This window comes from Panulirus ornatus, chromosome 13, assembly GCF_036320965.1.
Source record: "Panulirus ornatus isolate Po-2019 chromosome 13, ASM3632096v1, whole genome shotgun sequence".
NCBI lineage: Eukaryota > Metazoa > Arthropoda > Malacostraca > Decapoda > Palinuridae > Panulirus > Panulirus ornatus.
The window spans coordinates 49854975-49878149 of NC_092236.1; the positions used below are offsets into that span (position 1 = coordinate 49854975).

Genomic DNA, 23175 nt, shown 5'->3' on the forward strand with positions numbered 1-23175 from the left:
CATATCAACCTTGGTATACCACATCATTCCAATTCACTCTATTCCTTGCATGCCTCTCACCCTCCTGTATGTTCAAGACCCAATCGCTCAAAATCTTTTTCACTCCATCCTTCTACCTTCAATTTGGTCTCCCACTTCTTGATCCCTCCACCTCTGACACATATAGCCTCTTTGTTAACCTTTCCTTACTCTTTCTCTCCACATGTACAAACCATTTCAACACATCCTCTTCTGCTTTCTCAACCACTCATTTTATTACCACACATCTCTCTTACCCTTTCATTACTTAGTCGATCAAACCACTTCACACCACATATTGTCCTCAAACATCTCATTTCCATCCCATCCAAACTCTTCCATAAAACCCTGTCTAAAGCCCATGCCTCACAGCCATATGATATTGTTGGAACTATTCCTGCAGACATACCCATTTTAGCTCTCCGCGATAATGTTCTTTCCTTCCACACATTCTTCTTTGCTCCCAAAACCTTCGCTCCCACCCCCACCCGGTGACTCACTTCCACTTCCATGGTTCCATGTGCTGCTAAGCCCACTCCCAGATATCTGAAACACTCCATTTCCTCCAATTTTTCTCCATTCAAACTTACATCTCAGTTGTCCCTCAACCCTACTGAACCTAATATACTTGCTCTTATTCACATTTATTCTCAACTTTCTCTTTTCATACTCTTCCAAACTCAGTCACTAACCACTGCAGTTTCTCACTCGAAGCAGCCACCATAGCTGTATTATTAGGGAACAACAACTGACTAACTTCCCAGGCCCTCTCATCTTTCCCTTCTCTCCAAAACTTGCATTTACCTCCCTAATCACCCCATCCATAAACAAATTAAACAACCATGGGGAAATCAGACACCCCTGCCGCAGACCAACCTTCGCTTGGAACTAATCACTTCTTCCTTTCCACTGGTACACATGCCGTACATCCTTGGTAAAAACTTTTAACTGCTTCTAGCAGCTTACCTCCCACAATCCATACACTCTTTAGACCTTCCACCAAGCGTCTCTATCATCCCTGTCATATGCCTTCTCCAGATCCATAAATGCTACATACAAATCTATCTCTTTTTCTAAGTATTTTTTAGACACATTCTTCAATGCAAACACCTGATCCACACATTTTCTACCACTTCTCAAACTACACTGTTCTCAATTTGATGCTCTGTACATGCCTTCACCCTCTCAATCAATATTCTCCCATATAATTTCCCAGGAGTACTCAACAAATGTATGCCTCTTTAGTTTGAACACCCACCTTTATCCCCTTTACCTTTGTACAGTGACACAATGCATGCATTCCGCCAATCCTCAGGTATTTCTCCATAATCCATACGTACATTGAATATCCTTGTCAACCACTCAACAACACAGTCACCCTCTTTCTTGATAAATTCTACTGCAATACAATCCAAACCTGCTGCCTTGCTGGATTTCATCTTCTACAAAGCTTTCACTATCTTTTTTTTCTTAACCAATCCATTCTCCCTGACCCTCGCTTCACACACCAGCCCAACCAAAACACCCTACATCTTCCACTCTATCATCAAACACATTCAACTAACCTTCAAAGTACTTCATCTCCTCACTTTATCACTATCTGTTATCACTCCTCCCCTTTCCCCCTTCATCAATGTTCCCATTTGTTCTCTTGTTTTATGAACATTATTCACCTCCTTCCAATACATCTTTTTATTCTCCCTAAAGTTTAGTGATACTCTCTCTCATCCCAGCTCTCATTTGCCCCTTTTTCAACCCTTGCACCTTCCTCTTGACCTCCTGCTGGTTTCTTTTATACAACTCCCAGTCATTTGCACTCCTTCTTTGTAAATATTGTCCAAATGCCTCTCTTTTCTCTTTCACTAACAACTTCAGTTCTTCATCCCACCACTAACTACCCTTTTTAATCTGCCCACTTCCCACCTTTCTCATGCCACACACCTCTTTTGCCCATGCCATCACTGCTTCCCTAAATACAACCCATTCCTCACCCACTCCCCTCACTTCATTTGCTCTCACTTTTGCTATTCAACATTCAATCTCTCCTGGTACTTCCTCACACAAGTGTCCTTTCCAAGCTTGCTTACTTACACCACTCTATTCTCCCCAAAATTCTCTCTTCTTTTTTGAAAGCCTTTACAAATCTTAACCTTCGCCTCCACAAGATAGTGATCAGACATCCCTCCAGATGCCTCTCAGCACATTAACATCCAAAAGTCTCTCTTTTACATGCATATCATATAACGCATAATCCAATATAACTGTGAATGTGAGAGGATGTGCCTTTCTTTTTGTGTTTCATGGCACTACCTTGGTAACATGGGAAATGGAAATCAAGTGTGAAAAGAATGTGCAGACAAAGCATTTCATTGATAGCTTGGGTAAAGTGCAAATGGCTTGATTTTGGAGCTAATACAGATTGTACAGTGGGTACAGAAGTTTAACATGGGAAGGTAACAGGTGGGAATAACAGCATTAGTTACCCCGCATGCTTCACATGTCCTGGTTCAGTCTATTGACAGCACATCAAACCCTGTATACCACATCATTCCAATTCACTCTAATTAGTGAACAATAACTAATTCACTTCCCAGGCCGTATCATCCTCTAAAGACTGTATACTTGGCCCTCTCTCCAAGACTCATACATTTACTCTCCTCATCACCCCATCCATAAACAAAATGAACAGCTATGTTAGTCCCAGGTTAACTTTCAAGCTTGACCCTCTTTCCCTACACTGCAATTTTGGTTCACTTTCCCTCTCTTATAGTTATTACTTTGGCTTTTGCTTCCAAGAACCAGCTGCTTGTGTGCTCCCACCACTAGGTAGACTACACAGTACTTGTAAAGCTCCTGCATCGCATGATTACTGTGTGGCCATCAGCAACTTTAGGGTGGGCTGTTTTGATAGCTGCTTCTTTCCATATGCGTCAAAGCTTTGGAACTCTCTATCTTCTCATGTCTTTCCCAATAACTATGACCTGGCTCATTTTAATAGACAGGTTTTTCTTTTCCTCCAAAATTTTTGAATACTTGATTTTGTTTAGTTTGGCATGATTATCATATTTTTTAAAATTTGTTTTTCTTAATTTCATATATTTGTTTACCTTCAAATCCTCCTCATTATGTGGGGTCCATTTGAAAATGTATGTTAGGGGGAGGAATACTGCACTTGTTGATCTATGATGTCATTCTCCTCCAACAAATTCCGTTTTTAGTATAGAAGCAGTTGCACTGTAATTTTTTTAAGTGTTGATGAGATTGATCAGGAAAAGTAAGTAATTACCTTACTGTTTTTTTCAATAAAAGCAGGGCATAAGAATTTAACTGTATTGTAAATTACACTATTTAGATGTATGTAATAGCTGTTGTTTTCTCGTGGACTTTTTGTCTCTATGATGAAATAACAGGTATGTAGCAGAGGATAGAGTGAGGACAGAGAGAGTCATATGTCATTTAGATGCTATGGATGTTCAGGGATATTCTCAATAGATTGATATTAGCATGTATTTAGGAAATTAACATAACTCATTATTAGTATACCTTAAGGAACAAGATGGCAAAAATGATAAGAAGCTTGTTCTTAATGTGCTTCATTTAGCATTACACTTGTAGTAATCATAGTTTCTTGTACATTTTGTTGAAATATATGTTCATACTGGGGAATCACAATGTGACAAAGTAATATAGGTTAATTCATGTAATTTCTCTCTTCCATATCGAAGGCATGGCAATGCTTGAGGCAGTTGAAGTGATGGCAGGAAGGTTTCGAGGATGCCTGGTTGGATCACTGATGGGAGATTGTCTTGGGGCGCCATTTGAAGGAGAACCACGTTGTACTCGTTCTGTGCTCAATTCATATTTTAAAAGACTTGCTGCCCCAGACCTTAAAGGTTGGTAAAGTAATTGTAATGCTGATAGTGGAACTCACTTAAGTGACATGTTTATTCATAACTACTGAGTACTGTACCGTATAATACTTTTAGTGTAAAGCTTTTACGATATGCTAAAACCTCACTATTTCAAACCATAAAGGGAAAAGGATGGTTCTGATTAGCAGAAAATTTTGAGTGGAGTAAAATTTAAAAAGGACTATTTTTGGCTCTTTTTCTGATGCAGTGTATTACTTTATGGACAAAGACTCCATTACATGGACTTACCACTGAATTTGGTATATTGATTCTATCTGCATTATATTCATTTGACACTGATACTCTTAACCCTAACATTGCATGATTAGCTTAAGTATCCATCTTTTTGTGAGCAGTGAAAGGATATGAAAGAGAAAATTCCTGCATTGGAATGATAGATTTTTTTGCAAAAATAAGAGAAAGCACTCAAAAACTACTATAAACAGCTTTCTTTTGACCTTCTTCAGTGCTGAGTGTTGGGCAGAAAGGGATGTAGATGACACTTTATTGGAATTACTACACTACATGCAGTAGAAATGAGGGTGAGGAAGGATAGTGTCTGGCATTTATTGTGAGGATTTTTGAAGTTTTGTTTCTTTCTCCTGAACTTTTACTTTTACCATAATTTTACTTCTTATACAGGTATGCTCTGTAAAGAATGTATCATCCCAGATGGGCCTGATGAACTTCAAAATGACCAATACAACTTATGTTGTCTTAATAGAGTTAAGTGTGAATGTGAGACAAGTTTCATAATGATCATGGTAGCCTCACACACACACACACACACACACACACACACACACACACACACTATACCAGATACCCATTTTTATGACCAACCCTTATGGGAAGATAAACAGCTTTGCAGACTGTGGATCAGCTGCTGTGACCTGAATTCGAATCTGTGTGAGTTTGATCTTTGGCAGCCTCTGCATGTGTGACAGTCAGTAATGCTAACCATTACACCACGGGGGATCCTTATGTCATCCCACTAAAATCATTCTAAGTCCATTGTGGTATTTCTTCACATATGTTATTTTTTTTCATTTTTCTCACTAACTGCTTCATGTGATAAACTTTCCTCCTCATCACTTAATCATCCAACAATCTCCAAATTTTCCTTTGGATTTCTGTGTATACATAACCTGCAGATTGATGGCTGTACGCCTGCAATGGTGAATGTACAGGTACTAAGGAGAGCTGATTTTTTACTTTGCCTGCTTGGCAGTGGAAGAGTCTCAGAAGGCTACTAATGGAATGATCAAGTCATCTGGGTATTTAAACAGGCAGGAAGAGTTAATTTATCATGTGATTTTTTTTGTCCCCATTCAGATCACTGGTGATAGTTGCCATATAAGGGTTACACATGATACCATAACACCCATGGCGTCTTTGCTGTTTGCTTAGATGGACTTGCTAGATGCAGGTTTCAATTCTGGCAATTTTGTATTATTTGTGGATGCATATTATAATTCTGTAATTATGAATTGGTACAAAATATTTTGAACTTAGAATTGACAGTGTTTGATATTAAGAAGTTTTAATATATCTAATGTATTAGTTGTGTTCAATTAGGTAAGAAAAATAACCTACTTTAAAAGGTTAGGGTTGTGTTTCTGGATGTAGTCATTTATTTTATTATACTTTGTGGTTGTCTCCCGCGTTAGTGAGATTGCGCAAGGAAACAGATGAAAGAATGGCCCAACCCACCCACATACCCATGTATATACATACACGACTACACACTCACATTTTTTTTTTTTTAATACCTCATCGCTGTCTACCTATAAATCTCAATGTATACATATATATACACACACAGACATATACATATATACACATGTACATAATTCATACTGTCTGCCCTTATTCATTCCCGTCGCCATCCCGCCACACATGAACTGACATCCCCCTCCCCCCGCATGTGCATGAGGTAGTGCTAGGAAAAGACAACAAAGGCCACATTCGTTCACACTCAGTCTCTAGCTGTCATGTATAATGCACTGAAACCACAGCTCCCTTTCCACATCCAGGCCCTACAAAACTTTCCATGGTTTACCCCAGATGCTTCACATGCCCTGGTTCAATCCATTGACAGCACGTCGACCACAGTATACCACATCGTTCCAATTCACTCTATTCCTTGCACGTCTTTTACCCTCCTGCATGTTCACGCCTCGATCACTCAAGATCTTTTTCACTCCATCTTTCTACCTCCACTTTGGTCTCTCACTTCTCCTCGTTCCCTCCACCTCTGACTCATATATCCTCTTGGTCAATCTTTCCTCACTCTTTCTCTCCATGTGAGCAAACTATTTCAATACACCCTCTTTTGCTCTCTCAACCACACTCTTTTTATTTCCACACATCTCTCTTACCCTTTCATTACTTACTTGATCAAACCACTTCACACCACATATTGTCCTCAAACATCTCATTTCTAGCACATCCACCATCCTCTACACAACTCTATCTATAGCCCACCCTCACAACCATATGACATTGTTGGAACCACTATTCCTTCAAACATACCCATTTTTGCTTTCCAAGATAACATTCTCGATTTCCACACATTTTTTAATGCTCCCAGAACTTTCGCCCCCTCCCCCACCCTATGATTCACTTCTGCTTCCATGTTTCCATCCGCTGCCAAATCCACTCACAGATATCTAAAACACTTCACTTCCTCCAGTTTTTCTCCATTCAAACTTACCTCCCAGTTGACTTGTCCCTCAACCCTACTGTATCTAATAACCTTGCTCTTATTCACATTTACTCTCAGCTTTCTTCTTTCACACACTTTACAAAACTCAGTCACCATCTTCTGCAGTTTGTCACCCGAATCAGCCACCAGCACTGTATCATCAGCGAACAACAACTGACTCACTTCCCAAGCTCTCTCATCCACAACAGACTGCATACTTGCCCCACTTTCCAAAACTCTTGCATTCACCTCCCTGACAACCCCATCCATAGACAAATTAAACAACCATGGAGACATCATGTACCCCTGCTGCAAACTATTATTCATTGAGAACCAATCAATTTCCTCTCTTCCTACTCATAAACGTGCCTTACTTCCTCGATAAAAACTTTTTCACTGCTTCTAACAACTTGCCTCCCACACCATATATTCTTAATACCTTCCACAGAGCATCTCTATCAAATTTATCATATGACTTCTCCAGATCCATAAATGCTACATACAAATCCATTTGCTTTTCTAAGTATTTCTCACATACATTCTTCAAAGGAAACACCTGATCCACACATCCTCTACCACTTCTGAAACCACATTGCTCTTCCCCAATCTGATGATCTGTACATGCCTTTACCGTCTCAATCAATACCCTCCCATATAATTTCCCAGGAATACTCAACAAACATATACCTCTATAATTTGAGCACTCACTTTATCCCCTTTGCCTTTGTACAATGGCACTATGCAAGCATTCCGCCAATCCTCAGGCACCTCACCATGAGTCATACATACATTAAATAACCTTACCAACCAGTCAACAATACAGTCACCCCCTCTTTTAATACATTCCACTGCATTACCATCCAAACCCACTGCCTTGCCAGCTTTCATCTTCAGCAAAGCTTTTACTACCTCCTCTCTTTACCAAATCATTCTCCCTAACCCTCTCACTTTGCACACCACCTCGACCAAAACACCCTATATCTGCCACTCTATCATCAAACACATTCTACAAACCTTCAAAATACTCACTCCATCTACTTCTAACATCACCACTACTTGTTATCACCTCCCCATTAGCCCCCTTCACTGAAGTTCCCATTTGTTTCCTTGTCTTACGCTCTTTATTTACCTCCCTCCAAAACATCTTTTTATTCTCCCTAAAATTTAATGATACTCATTTACCCCAACTCTCATTTGCCCTCTTTTTCACCTCTTGTACCTTTCTCTTGACCTCCTGCCTCTTTCTTTTATACATCTAACGGTCATTTGCATTATTTCCCTGCAAAAATCGTCCAAATGCCTCTCTTGTCTTTCACTAATAATCTTACCTCATCCCACCACTCACTACCCTTTCTAATCTGCCCACCTCCCACGCTTCTCATGCCACAAGCATCTTTTGCGCAAGCCATCACTGCTTCCCTAAATACATCCCATTCCTCCTCCACTCCCCTCACGTCCTTTGTTCTCACCTTTTTCCATTCTGTACTCAGTCTCTCCTGGTACTTCCTCACACAAGTCTCCTTCCCAAGCTCACTTACTCTCACCACTCTCTTCACCCTAACATTCTCTCTTCTTTTCTGAAAACCTCTACAAATCTTCACCATTGCCTCCACAAGATAATGATCAGACATCCCTCCAGTTGCACCTCTCAGCACATTCACATCCAAAAGTCTCTCTTTTACGCGCCTATCAATTAAAACGTATTCCAGTAACGCTCTCTGGCCATCTCTTGTACCTACATACGTATACTTATGTATCTCTCTTTTTAAACCAGGTATTCCCAATCACCAGTCCTTTTTCAGCACATAAATCTAAAAGCTCTTCACCATTTCCATTTACAACACTAAACACCCCATGTTCATATCTTAGAATAATATTTGTAACTTCCTGTTAAGTTGAAAAAAATTAATTCACATAGCAAAAGATTATATATCATTTACACACAGTAGATATAAACTTTTACTTAAATGCAACTATACCAATACCTTGGAGAGAGATTGCACTCACTTTCAGGAGTACTATAAGACACATAAACTCCCAAACAAGGTAATATTGTGAATTTTCATGTATTACAAGTGGGCTAAACCAAACATTAGGTAGATCATGGAAGGCATATTTCCTGAGCCTGACCTATGTAAGTTACATTAGGTTGTTCTGGGTTCTAATTTATATATCATAAGGTTTTATAGAGATGTAAATGGCTTATCCTTCTTAAAGTGAAGTAGTTTTCTTAGAGAAGCACTTACCAAGACTTACTGAGATACACCTGACCTCAGAAACATAAGCCCTACCTTCAAAAATTCTCTTTTATCATTACTTGATTTTATATCTGCTAATTTATTCTGTGCATGCTTTATACATTCTAGTGCCATACAAGCAGTACACGGATGACACTGCAATGACAAGATGTGTGGCCCAGTCACTTGTTGACATAAAATGTTTTGATCCTAAGGACATGGCAAGAAAGTAAGTATTTAATTTGTCTTTAGAAGTGCTCTGAGTAGTATTGTATATTCTTATGTATTACTCTGAACTTGTTTCTGGAAGTGGTTTGCATTCCTGATTGTGATGCAATCATGGGCCACCCAGGGGTGAGCACATAAGTTCAAAACCCGGTTGTAGCAACCAGTCCACAGACAGCTCAGCTGTTCATTATATATGAGTATATGAGTAGGAGGGATGGTCAAAGGGCATTTGGTAAAGTGTGTGAAAGAAGAAAGTTAAGAGTGAATGTGAATAAGAGCAAGGTTATTAGGTACAGTAGGGTTGAGGGTCAAGTCAATTGGGAGGTGAGTTTGAATGGAGAAAAACTGGAGGAAGTGAAGTGTTTTAGATATCTGGGAGTGGATCTGGCAGCGGATGGAACCATGGAAGCGGAAGTGGATCACAGGGTGGGGGAGGGGGCGAAAATTCTGGGAGCCTTGAAGAATGTGTGGAAGTCGAGAACATTATCTGGGAAAGCAAAAATGGGTATGTTTGAAGGAATAGTGGTTCCAACAATGTTGTATGGTTGCGAGGCGTGGACTATGGATAGAGTTGTGCGCAGGAGGATGGATGTGCTGGAAATGAGATGTTTGAGGACAATGTGTGGTGTGAGGTGGTTTGATCGAGTAAGTAACGTAAGGGTAAGAGAGATGTGTGGAAATAAAAAGAGCGTGGTTGAGAGAGCAGAAGAGGGTGTTTTGAAATGGTTTGGTCACTTGGAGAGAATGAGTGAGGAAAGATTGACCAAGAGGATATACGTGTCGGAGGTGGAGGGAACGAGGAGAAGAGGGAGACCGAATTGGAGGTGGAAAGATGGAGTGAAAAAGATTTTGTGTGATCGGGGCCTGAACATGCAGGAGGGTGAAAGGAGGGCAAGGAATAGAGTGAATTGGAGCGATGTGGTATACCGGGGTTGACGTGCTGTCAGTGGATTGAATCAAGGCATGTGAAGCGTCTGGGGTAAACCATGGAAAGCTGTGTAGGTATGTATATTTGCGTGTGTGGACGTATGTATATACATGTGTATGGGGGTGGGTTGGGCCATTTCTTTCGTCTGTTTCCTTGCGCTACCTCGCAAACGCGGGAGACCGACAAAGCAAAAAAAAAAAAAAAAAAAAAAATTAATTGATATGCATGTAAAAGAGAGACTTTTGGATGTTAGTGTGCTGAGAGGAGCAGCTGGAGGAATGTCTGATCACTATCTTTTAGAGGTGAAGATGAAGATTTGTAGAGGCTTTCAGAAAAGAAGAGAGAATGTTGGGGAGAAGAGAGTTGTGAGAGTAAGTGAGCTTGGAAAGGAGATGTGAGAGGAAGCATCAGGAGAGATTGAGTGTAGAATGGCAAAAGATGAGAGCAAATGATGTGAAGGGAGTGGTTGAGGAATGGGATGTATTTAAGGAAGAAGTGATCGCTTGCACAAAAGATGCATGTGGTATGAGAAAGGTGGGAGGTGGGCAGATTAGAAAGGGTAGTGTGGTGGGATGAAGAAGTTAGATTGTTAAAGAGAAAAGAGAGGCATTTGGATGATATTTGAAGGGAAGTAGTGCAAATGACTGGGAGATGTATAAAAGAATGCAGCAAGAGGTCAAGAGAAAGGTGCAAGAGTTGAAAAAGAGGGCAAATGAGAGTTGGGGTGAGAGAGTATCATTAGATTTTAGGGAGAATAAAAAAGATGTTTTGGAAGGAGGTAAATATTGTAAGACAAGAGAACAAATGGGAACATTGATGAAGGGATCAAGTGGGAAAGTGATAACAGATAGTGATGGAGTGAGTATTTTGCAAGTTTGTTGAATTGTTTGATGATAAAGTGGTGGTAGATATAGGGTGTATTGGTTGGGGTGGTGTACGAAGTGAGAAGGTCAAGGATTTGGTGAATAGAGAGAGGAGGTAGTGAAAGCTTTGTGGAAGATGAAATCTGGCAAGGCGGTGGGTTTGGATTGTATTGCAGTGAAATTTATTTAAAAAAGGGGTGACTGTGTTGTTGATTGGTTGATAAGGATATTCACTGTATGTATGGACCATGTTGAAGTGCCTAAGGATTGGTAAAATACATGCATAGTGGCTTTGTACAAAGGCAAAGGGGATGAAGGTGAGTGTTCAGACTACAGAGGTATAAGTTTGTTGAATATTCCTGGGAAATTATATGGGAGGGTATTGATTAAGCAGGTGGACATGTACAGAGCATCAGATTGGGGAAGAGCACTGTGGTTTCTGGACTGGGAGAGGATGTGTGGATCAGGTGTTTGCTTTGAAGAATTTGAGAAATACTTAGAAAAACAAATGTATTTGTATGTAGCATTTATGGATCTGGAGAAGGCATATGATAGGGTTGATATAGATGCTTTGTGGAAGTTTTCGAGAGTATATGGTGTGGGAGGTAAGTTGCTAGAAGCAGTAAAAACTTTTTGCCGAGGATGTAAGGCATGTGTACGAGTAGGAAGACAGGAGAGTGATTGGTTCCTAGTGAATGTTGGTCTTCGGCAGGGGTGTGTGATGTCCCCATGGTTGTTTAATTTGTTTATGGATGGGGTTGTTAGGGAAGTAATTGCAAGAGTTTTGGAGAAAGGGGCAAGTATGCAGTCTGTTGTGGATGAGAGGGCCTGGGAAGTGAGTCAGTTGTTGTTCGCCGATGGTAAAGCTCTAGTGGCTGATTCGTGTGGGAAAATGCAGAGGTTGGTGACTGAGTTAGGAAACTGTATGAAAGGAGAAAGTTGAGAGTAAATGTGAATAAGGGCTTGGTTATTAGGTTCAGTAGGGTTGAGGGACAAGTTAATTTTGATGTAAATTTGAATGGAGAATAATTGGAGGAAGTGAAGTGTTTTAGATATCTGGGAGTCGACTTAGCAGCGGATGGAACCATGGAAGCTGAAGTGAATCACAGAGTGGGGAAGGGGGTGAAGGTTCTGGGAGCAGTGAAGAATGTGTGGAAGGAGAGAACATTATTTCGGAAAGAAAAATGGGTATGTTTGAAGGAATAGTAGTTCCTACAATGTTATATGATTGCAAGGCATTGGCTATAGATAGGGTGGTATGGAGGAAGGTGGATGTGTTGGAAATGAGATGTTTGAGGACAATATGTGGTGTGAGGTGGTTTGATCAAGTAAGTAATGTAAGGGTATGAGAGATGTGTAGAAATAAAAAGAGTATGGTTGAGAGAACATAAGAAGATGTGTTGAAATGGTTTGGACATATGGAGAGAATGAGTGAGGAAAGATTGATATAGAGGATATATGTGTCAGAGGTGGAGGGAATAAGGAGAAGCAGGAGACTAAATTGAAGGTGGAGGGATGGAGTGAAAAATATTTTGAGTGATCGGGGCCTGAACATACAGGAGAGTGAGAGGTGTGCAAGGAATAGAGTGAATTGGAACGATATGGTATACCGGTGTCAACATGCTGTCAATGGACTGAACCAGGGCATGTGAAGCATCTGGGGTAAACCATGGAAAGTTTTGTGGGGCCTGGATGTGGATAGGGAGCTGTGGTTTCGGTGCATGACACTTGACAGCTAGAGTCTGCGTTTTAATGAACATGGCCTTTTTGTCTGTATTCCTGTAGCTGCCTCACTGAAGCAAAGGATAGCATTCCTGTTTTCCTGTGGGGCAGGGTAGATAAAGGAATGGATGAATGCAAGCAAGTGTGAATATGTACATGTGTATATTTGTATATGTTTTGTGTATGTGTATGTATATGTTGATTATATTTATTTTTTTTATTTTGCTTTGTCGCTGTCTCCCATGTTTGCGAGGTAGCGCAAGGAAACAGACGAAAGAAATGGCCCAACCCACCCCCATACACATGTATATACATACACCTCCACACACGCAAATATACATACAGACACATACATATATACCCATGCACACAATTCACACTGTCTGCTTTTATTCATTTCCATCGCCACCTCGCCACACATGGAATACCATCCCGCTCCCCCCTCATGTGTGCGAGGTAGCGCTAGGAAAAGACATCAAAGGCCCCATTCGTTCACACTCAGTCTCTAGCTGTCATGCAATAATGCCCGAAACCGCAGCTCCCTTTCCACATCCAGGCCCCACAGAACTTTCCATGGTTTACCCCAGACGCTTCACATGCCCTGGTTCAATCCATTGACATCACGTCGACCTCAGTATACCACATCGATCCAATTCACTCTATTCCTTGCCCCCCTTTCACCCCCCTGCATGTTCAGGCCCCGATCACTCAAAATCTTTTTCACACCATCTTTCCACCTCCAATTTGGTCTCCCACTTCTCCTCGTTCCCTCCACCTCTGACACATATATCCTCTTGGTCAATCTTTCCTCACTCATTCTCTCCATGTGCCCAAACCATTTCAAAACACCCTCTTCTGCTCTCTCAACCACACTCTTTTTATTTCCACAGATCTCTCTCACCCTTACATTACTTACTTGATCAAACCACCTCACACCACACATTGTCCTCAAACATCTCATTTCCAGCACATCCACCCTCCTGCGCACAACTCTATCCATAGCCCACGCCTCGCAACAATACAACATTGTTGGAACCACTATTCCTTCAAACATAGCCATTTTTGCTTTCCGAGATAATGTTCTCGACTTCCACGCATTCTTCAAGGCTCCCAGGATTTTCGCCCCCTCCCCCACCCTATGATTCACTTCCACTTCCATGGTTCCATCCGCTGCCAGATCTACTCCCAGATATCTAAAACACTTTACTTCCTCCAGTTTTTCTCCATTCAAACTTACCTCCCAATTGAATTGACCCTCAACCCTACTGTACCTAATAACCTTGCTCTTATTCACATTTACTCTTAACTTTCTTCTTTCACTCACTTTACCAAACTCAGTCACCAGCTTCTGCAGTTTCTCACATGAATCAGCCACCAGCGCTGTATCATCAGCGAACAACAACTGACTCACTTCCCAAGCTCTCTCATCCCCAACAGACTTCATACTTGCCCCTCTTTCCAAAACTCTTGCATTCACCTCCCTAACAACCCTGGGGATAGGGGAGAAAGAATACTTCCCACGTATTCCCTGCGTGTCGTAGAAGGTGACCAAAAGGGGAGGGAGCGGGGGGCTGGAAATCCTCCCCTCTTGTTTTTTTTTAATTTTCCAAAAGAAGGAACAGAGAAGGGGGCCAGGTGAGGATATTCCCTCAGAGGCCCAGTCCTCTCTTCTTAATGCTACCTCGCTAATGTGGGAAATGGCGAATAGTTTGAAAGAAAAGAAAGAAATATATATTTATATATATATATATATATATATATATATATATATATATATATATATATATGTATATATATATTTTTTTTTTTTTGCCGCTGTCTTCCGCGTTCGCGAGGTAGCGCAAGGAAACAGACGAAAGAAATGGCCCAACCCACCCCCATACACATGTATATACATACGTCCACACACGCAAATATACATACCTACACAGCTTTCCATGGTTTACCCCAGACGCTTCACATGCCCCGATTCAATCCACTGACAGCACGTCAACCCCAGTATACCACATCGCTCTAATTCACTCTATTCCTTGCCCTCCTTTCACCCTCCTGCATGTTCAGGCCCCGATCACACAAAATCTTTTTCACTCCATCTTTCCACCTCCAATTTGGTCTCCCTCTTCTCCTCGTTCCCTCCACCTCCGACACATATATCCTCTTGGTCAATCTTTCCTTACTCATTCTCTCCATGTGCCCAAACCATTTCAAAACACCCTCTTCTGCTCTCTCAACCACGCTCTTTTTATTTCCACACATCTCTCTTACCCGTACGTTACTTACTCGATCAAACCACCTCACACCATACATTGTCCTCAAACATCTCATTTCCAGCACATCCATCCTCCTGCGCACAACTCTATCCATAGCCCACGCCTCGCAACCATACAACATTGTTGGAACCACTATTCCTTCAAACATACCCATTTTTGCTTTCCGAGATAATGTTCTCGACTTCCACACATTCTTCAAGGCTCCCAGAATTTTCGCCCCCTCCCCCACCCTATGATCCACTTCCTCTTCCATGGTTCCATCCGCTGCCAGATCCACTCCCAGATATCTAAAACACTTCACTTCCTCCAGTTTTTCTCCATTCAAACTCACCTCCCAATTGAATTGACCCTCAACCCTACTGTACCTAATAACCTTGCTCTTATTCACATTTACTCTTAACTTTCTTCTTTCACACACTTTACCAAACTCAGTCACCAGCTTCTGCAGTTTCTCACATGAATCAGCCACCAGCGCTGTATCATCAGCGAACAACAACTGACTCACTTCCCAAGCTCTCTCATCCCCAACAGACTTCATACTTGCCCCTCTTTCCAAAACTCTTGCATTCACCTCCCTAACAACCCCATCCATAAACAAATTAAACAACCATGGAGACATCACACACCCCTGCCGCAAACCTACATTCACTGAGAACCAATCACTTTCCTCTCTTCCTACACATACACATGCCTTACATCCTCGATAAAAACTTTTCACTGCTTCTAACAACTTGCCTCCCACACCATATATTCTTAATACCTTCCACAGAGCATCTCTATCAACTCTATCATATGCCTTCTCCAGATCCATAAATGCTACATATAAATCCATTTGCTTTTCTAAGTATTTCTCACATACATTCTTCAAAGCAAACACCTGATCCACACATCCTCTACCACTTCTGAAACCACACTGCTCTTCCCCAATCTGATGCTCTGTACATGCCTTCACCCTCTCAATCAATACCCTCCCATATAATTTACCAGGAATACTCAACAAACTTATACCTCTGTAATTTGAGCACTCACTCTTATCCCCTTTACCTTTGTACAATGGCACTATGCACGCATTCCGCCAATCCTCAGGCACCTCACCGTGAGTCATACATACATTAAATAACCTTACCAACCAGTCAACAATACAGTCACCCCCTTTTTTAATAAATTCCACTGCAACACCATCCAAACCCGTTGCTTATTGATACAGTGGTTAAATTGATGAGAACTACTATTGACTTTTGTGTAAATCAATTAAACATTTCCTTTTTCCATAGCCAGAGGTTGAACCATTATGTGACATTCATTTTTTTTCTTTTCATTTCAAGCTAGAAGTTTCAGTTTTCTAAATTGTTTCTTACATTTTTCATATGTATATATATGTATGTGTGTGTGTGTGTGTATATGTGCATGTGTGTGTGTATGTGTGTGTATGTGTATATATATATATATGTATATTATCCCTGGGGATAGGGGTGAAAGAATACTTCCCACGCATTCCTCGCGTGTCGTAGAAAGCGACTAGAGGGGACGGGAGCGGGGGGCCAGAAATCCTCCCCTCCTTGTATTTTTTTAACTTTCTAAAATGGGAAACAGAAGAAGGAGTCATGCGGGGAGTGCTCATACTCCTCGAAGGCTCAGATTGGGGTGCCTAAATGTGTGTGGATGTAACCAAGATGTGAAAAAAGGAGAGATAGGTAGTATGTTTGAGGAAAGGAACCTGGATGTTTTGGCTCTGAGTGAAACGAAGCTCAAGGGTGAAGGGGAAGAGTGGTTTGGGAATGTCTTGGGAGTAAAGTCAGGGGTTAGTGAGAGGACAAGAGCAAGGGAAGGAGTAGCAGTACTCCTGAAACAGGAGTTGTGGGAGTACGTGATAGAATGTAAGAAAGTAAATTCCCGATTAATATGGGTAAAACTGAAAGTTGATGGAGAGAGATGGGTGATTATTGGTGCATATGCACCTGGGCATGAGAAGAAAGATCATGAGAGGCAAGTGTTTTGGGAGCAGCTGAATGAGTGTGTTAGTGGTTTTGATGCACGAGACCGGGTTATAGTGATGGGTGATTTGAATGCAAAGGTGAGTAATGTGGCAGTTGAGGGAATAATTGGTGTACATGGGGTGTTCAGTGTTTTAAATGGAAATGGTGAAGAGCTTGTAGATTTATGTGCTGAAAAAGGACTGATGATTGGGAATACCTGGTTTAAAAAGCGAGATATACATAAGTATACTTATGTAAGTAGGAGAGATGGCCAGAGAGCGTTATTGGATTACGTGTTAATTGACAGGCGCACGAAAGAGAGACTTTTGGATGTTAATGTGCTGGGAGGTGCAACTGGAGTGATGTCTGATCATTATCTTGTGGAGGCTAAGGTGAAGATTTGTATGGGTTTTCAGAAAAGAAGAGTGAATGTTGGGGTGAAGAGGGTGGTGAGAGTAAGTGAGCTTGGGAAGGAGACTTGTGTGAGGAAGTACCAGGAGAGACTGAGAACAGAATGGAAAAAGGTGAGAACAATGGAAGTAAGGGGAGTGGGGGAGGAATGGGATGTATTTAGGGAATCAGTGATGGATTGCGCAAAAGATGCTTGTGGCATGCGAAGAGTGGGAGGTGGGTTGATTAGAAAGGGTAGTGAGTGGTGGGATGAAGAAGTAAGAGTATTAGTGAAAGAGAAGAGAGAGGCATTGGGACGATTTTTGCAGGGAAAAAATGCAGTTGAGTGGGAGACGTATAAAAGAAAGAGACAGGAGGTCAAGAGAAAGGTGCAAGAGGTGAAAAAGAGGGCAAATGAGAGTTGGGGTGAGAGAGTATCATTAAATTTTAGGGAGAATAAAAGATGATCTGGAAGGAGGTAAATAAAGTGCGTAAGACAAGGGAGCAAATGGGAACTTCAGTGAAGGGCGCAAATGGGGAGGTGATAACAAGTAGTGGTGATGTGAGAAGGAGATGGAGTGAGTATTTTGAAGGTTTGTTGAATGTGTTTGATGATAGAGTGGCAGATATAGGGTGTTTTGGTCGAGGTGGTGTGCAAAGTGACAGGGTTAGGGAAAATGATTTGGTAAACAGAGAAGAGGTAGTAAAAGCTTTGCGGAAGATATATATATATATATATATATATATATATATATATATATATATATATATATCCCTGGGGATAGGGGATTAAGAATACTTCCCACGTATTCCCTGCGTGTCGTAGAAGGTGACTAAAAGGGGAGGGAGCGGGAGGCTGGAAATCCTCCCCTCTCGTTTTTTTTTAAATTTTCCCAAAGAAGGAACAGAGGGGGCCAGGTGAGGATATTCCAAAAAAGGCCCAGTCCTCTGTTCTTAGCGCTACCTCACTAACGCGGGAAATGGCAAATAGTTTAAAAGAAAAAATATATATATATATATATATATATATATATATATATATATATATATATATACCTCGCAAACGCGGGAGACAGCGACAAAGCAAAAAAAAAAAAAAATAAGAGCAAGGTTATTAGGTACAGCAGGGTTGAGGGTCAAGTCAATTGGGAGGTGAGTTTGAATGGAGAAAAACTGGAGGAAGTGAAGTGTTTTAGTTATCTGGGAGTGGATCTGGCAGCGGATGGAACCATGGAAGCGGAAGTGGATCATAGGGTGGGGGAGGGGGCGAAAATTCTGGGGGCCTTGAAGAATGTGTGGAAGTCGAGAACATTATCTCGGAAAGCAAAAATGGGTATGTTTGAAGGAATAGTGGTTCCAACAATGTTGTATGGTTGCGAGGCGTGGGCTATGGATAGAGTTGTGCGCAGGAGGATGGATGTGCTGGAAATGAGATGTTTGAGGACAATGTGTGGTGTGAGGTGGTTTGATCAAGTGAGTAACGTAAGGGTAAGAGAGATGTGTGGAAATAAAAAGAGCGTGGTTGAGAGAGCAGAAGAGGGTGTTTTGAAGTGGTTTAGGCACATGGAGAGGATGAGTGAGGAAAGATTGACCAAGAGGATATATGTGTCGGAGGTGGAGGGAACAAGGAGAAGAGGGAGACCAAATTGGAGGTGGAAAGATGGAGTGAAAAAGATTTTGTGTGATCGGGGCCTGAACATGCAGGAGGGTGAAAGGAGGGCAAGGAATAGAGTGAATTGGAGCGATGTGGTATACCGGGGCTGACGTGCTGTCAGTGGATTGAATCAAGGCATGTGAAGCGTCTGGGGTAAACCATGGAAAGCTGTGTAGGTATGTATATTTGCGTGTGTGGACGTATGTATATACATGTGTAGGGGGGGGGTTGGGCCATTTCTTTCGTCTGTTTCCTTGCGCTACCTCGCAAACGCGGGAGACAGCGACAAAGTATAAAAAAGAAAAAAAAAAATATATATATATATATATATATATATATATATATATATATATATATATATATATATATATATATGTATATCTTCCGCAAAGCTTTTACTACCTCTTCTCTGTTTACCAAATCATTTTCCCTAACCCTCTCACTTTGCACACCACCTCGACCAAAACACCCTATATCTGCCACTCTATCATCAAACACATTCGACAAACCTTCAAAATACTCACTCCATCTCCTTCTCACATCACCACTACTTGTTATCACCTCCCCATTTGCGCTTTTCACTGAAGTTCCCATTTGCTCCCTTGTCTTACGCACTTTATTTACCTCCTTCCAGAACATCTTTTTATTCTCCCTAAAATTTAATGATACTCTCTCACCCCAACTCTCATTTGCCCTCTTTTTCACCTCTTGCACCTTTCTCTTGACCTCCTGTCTCTTTCTTTTATACATCTCCCACTTAATTGCATTTTTTCCCTGCAAAAATCGTCCAAATGCCTCTCTCCTCTCTTTCACTAATAATCTTACTTCTTCATCCCACCACTCACTACCCTCACTACACGTACACATGTAAAGCATGCGTATGTGTAGGAAGAGAGGAAAGTGATTGGTTCTCAGTGAATGTAGGTTTGCGGCAGGGGTGTGTGGTGTCTCCATGGTTGTTTAATTTGTTTATGGATGGGGTTGTTAGGGAGGTGAATGCAAGAGTTTTGGAAAGAGGGGCAAGTATGAAGTCTGTTGGGGATGAGAGAGCTTGGGAAGTGAGTCAGTTGTTGTTTGCTGATGATACAGCGCTGGTGGCTGATTCATGTGAGAAACTGCAGAAGCTGGTGACTGAGTTTGGTAAAGTGTGTGAAAGAAGAAAGTTAAGAGTAAATGTGAATAAGAGCAAGGTTATTAGGTACAGTAGGGTTGAAGGTCAAGTCAGTTGGGAGGTAAGTTTGAATGGAGAAAAACTGGAGGAAGTAAAGTGTTTTAGATATCTGGGAGTGGATCTGGCAGCGGATGGAACCTTGAAGAATGTGTGGAAGTCGAGAACATTATCTCGGAAAGCAAAAATGGGTATTTTTGAAGGAATAGTGGTTCCACCAATGTTGTATGGTTGCGAGGCGTGGGCTATGGATAGAGTTGTGCGCAGGAGGATGGATGTGCTGGAAATGAGATGTTTGAGGACAATATGTGGTGTGAGGTGGTTTGATCGAGTAAGTAATGTAAGGGTAAGAGAGATGTGTGGAAATAAAAAGAGCGTGGTTGAGAGAGCAGAAGAGGGTGTTTTGAAATGGTTTGGGGACATGGAGAGAATGGGTGAGGAAAGATTGACCAAGAGTATATATGTGTCGGAGGTGGAGGGAACGAGGAGAAGTGGGAGACCAAATTGGAGGTGGAAAGATGGAATGAAAAAGATTTTGTGTGATCGGGGCCTGAACATGCAGGAGGTAGAAAGGAGGGCAAGGAATAGAGTGAATTGGATCGATGTGGTATACTGGGGTTGATGTGCTGTCAGTGGATTGAATCAGGGCATGTGAAGCATCTGGGGTTAACCATGGAAAGCTGTGTAGGTATGTATATTTGCATGTGTGGACATATGTATATACATGTGTATGGGGGTGGGTTGGGCCATTTCTTTCGTCTGTTTCCTTGCGCTACCTTGCAAACGCGGGAGACAGCGGAAAAAAGAAATATATATATATATATATATATATATATATATATATATATATATATATATATATTTGTTTTTTTTGCTTTGTCGCTGTCTCCTGCGTATGCGAGGTAGTGCAAACGCGGGAGACAGCGAAAAAAAATATATATATATTTTTTTTTTTTTTTTTTTTGCTTTGTCGCTGTCTCCCACTGTCTTCAAACATACCCATTTTTGCTTTCCGAGATAATGTTCTCGACTTCCACACATTCTTCAAGTCTCCCAGAATTTTCGCCCCCTCCCCCACCCTATGATCCACTTACGCTTCCATGGTTTCATCCGCTGCCAGATCCACTCCCAGATATATAAAACACTTTACTTCCTCCAGTTTTTCTCCATTCAAACTTACCTCCCAATTGACTTGACCCTCAACCCTACTGTACCTAATAACCTTGCTCTTATTCACATTTACTCTTAACTTTCTCCTTTCACACACTTTACCAAACTCAGTCACCAGCTTCTGCAGTTTCTCACACGAATCAGCCACCAGCGCTGTATCATCAGCGAACAACAACTGACTCACTTCCCAAGCTCTCTCATCCCCAACAGACTTCATACTTGCCCCTCTTTCCAAAACTCTTGCATTCACCTCCCTAACAACCCCATCCATAAACAAATTAAACAACCATGGAGACATCACACACCCCTGCCGCAAACCTACATTCACTGAGAACCAATCACTTTCCTCTCTTCCTACACGTACACATGCCTTACATCCTCGATAAAAACTTTTCACTGCTTCTAACAACTTGCCTCCCACACCACATATTCTTAATACCTTCCACAGAGCATGTCTGTCAACTCTATCATATGCCTTCTCCAGATCCATAAATGCTACATACAAATCCATTTGCTTTTCTAAGTATTTCTCACATACATTCTTCAAAGCAAACACCTGATCCACACATCCTCTACCACTTCTGAAACCACACTGCTCTTCCCCAATCTGATGCTCTGTACATGCCTTCACCCTCTCAATCAATACCCTCCTATATAATTTACCAGGAATACTCAACAAACTTATACCTCTGAAATTTGAGCACTCACTCTTATCCTCTTTGCCTTTGTACAGTGGCACTATGCACGCATTCCACCAATCCTCAGGCACCTCACCATGAGTCATACATACATTTAATAACTTTACCAACCAGTCAATAATACAGTCACCCCCTTTTTTAATAAATTCCACTGCAATACCATCCAAACCTGCTGCCTTGCCGGCTTTCATCTTCCACAAAGCTTTTACTACCTCTTCTCTGTTTACCAAATCATTTTCCCTAACCCTCTCACTTTGCACACCACCTCGACCAAAACACGCTATATCTGCCACTCTATCATCAAACACATTCAACAAACCTTCAAAATACTCACTCCGTCTCCTTCTCACATCACAACTACTTGTTATATATACACACTATCCCTGGGGATAGGGGAGAAAGAATACTTCCCACGCATTCCCTGCCTGTTGAAGAAGGTGACTAAAAGGGAAGAGAGCGGGTGGCTGGAAATCCTCCCCTCTCATTTTTTTTTTTTTCTTTTTTTTCCAAAAGAAGGAACAGAGAAGGGGGCCAGGTGAGGATATTCTCTCAAAGGCCCAGTCCTCTGTTCTTAACGCTACCTCGCTAATGCGGGAAATGGCGAATAGTATTAAAGAAAATATATATATATATATATATATATATATATATATATATATATATATTTTTTTTATACTTTGTCGCTGTCTCCCGCGTTTGCGAGGTAGCGCAAGGAAACAGACGAAAGAAATGGCCCAACCCACCCCCATACACATGTATATACATACGTCCACACACGCAAATATACATACCTACACAGCTTTCCATGGTTTACCCCAGACACTTCACATGCCTTGATTCAATCCACTGACAGCACGTCAACCCCGGTATACCACATCGCTCCAATTCACTCTATTCCTTGCCCTCCTTTCACCCTCCTGCATGTTCAGGCCCCGATCACACAAAATCTTTTTCACTCCATCTTTCCACCTCCAATTTGGTCTCCCTCTTCTCTTTCCCTCCACCTCCGACACATATATCCTCTTGGTCAATCTTTCCTCACTCATTCTCTCCATGTGCCCAAGCCACTTCAAAACACCCTCTTCTGCTCTCTCAACCACGCTCTTTTTATTTCCACACATCTCTCTTACCCTTACGTTACTCACTCGATCAAACCACCTCACACCACACATTGTCCTCAAACATCTCATTTCCAGCACATCCATCCTCCTGCGCACAACTCTATCCATAGCCCA

The 23175-nt window shown here is 41.5% G+C and overlaps 1 protein-coding gene across 1 annotated transcript in view; it reads left to right on the forward strand.

Annotated features, from left to right (window-relative positions):
* The window catches only part of LOC139752861 (ADP-ribosylhydrolase ARH3-like), a 112870-nt gene that overhangs the window by 9102 nt on the left and 80593 nt on the right, over nucleotides 1-23175 (forward strand). The window contains exons 2-3 of the mRNA XM_071668858.1: nucleotides 3744-3911; nucleotides 9003-9102. Of these exons, the coding sequence (XP_071524959.1) occupies nucleotides 3744-3911; nucleotides 9003-9102 (268 nt within the window). The remainder of the gene's footprint in view (nucleotides 1-3743; nucleotides 3912-9002; nucleotides 9103-23175) is intronic.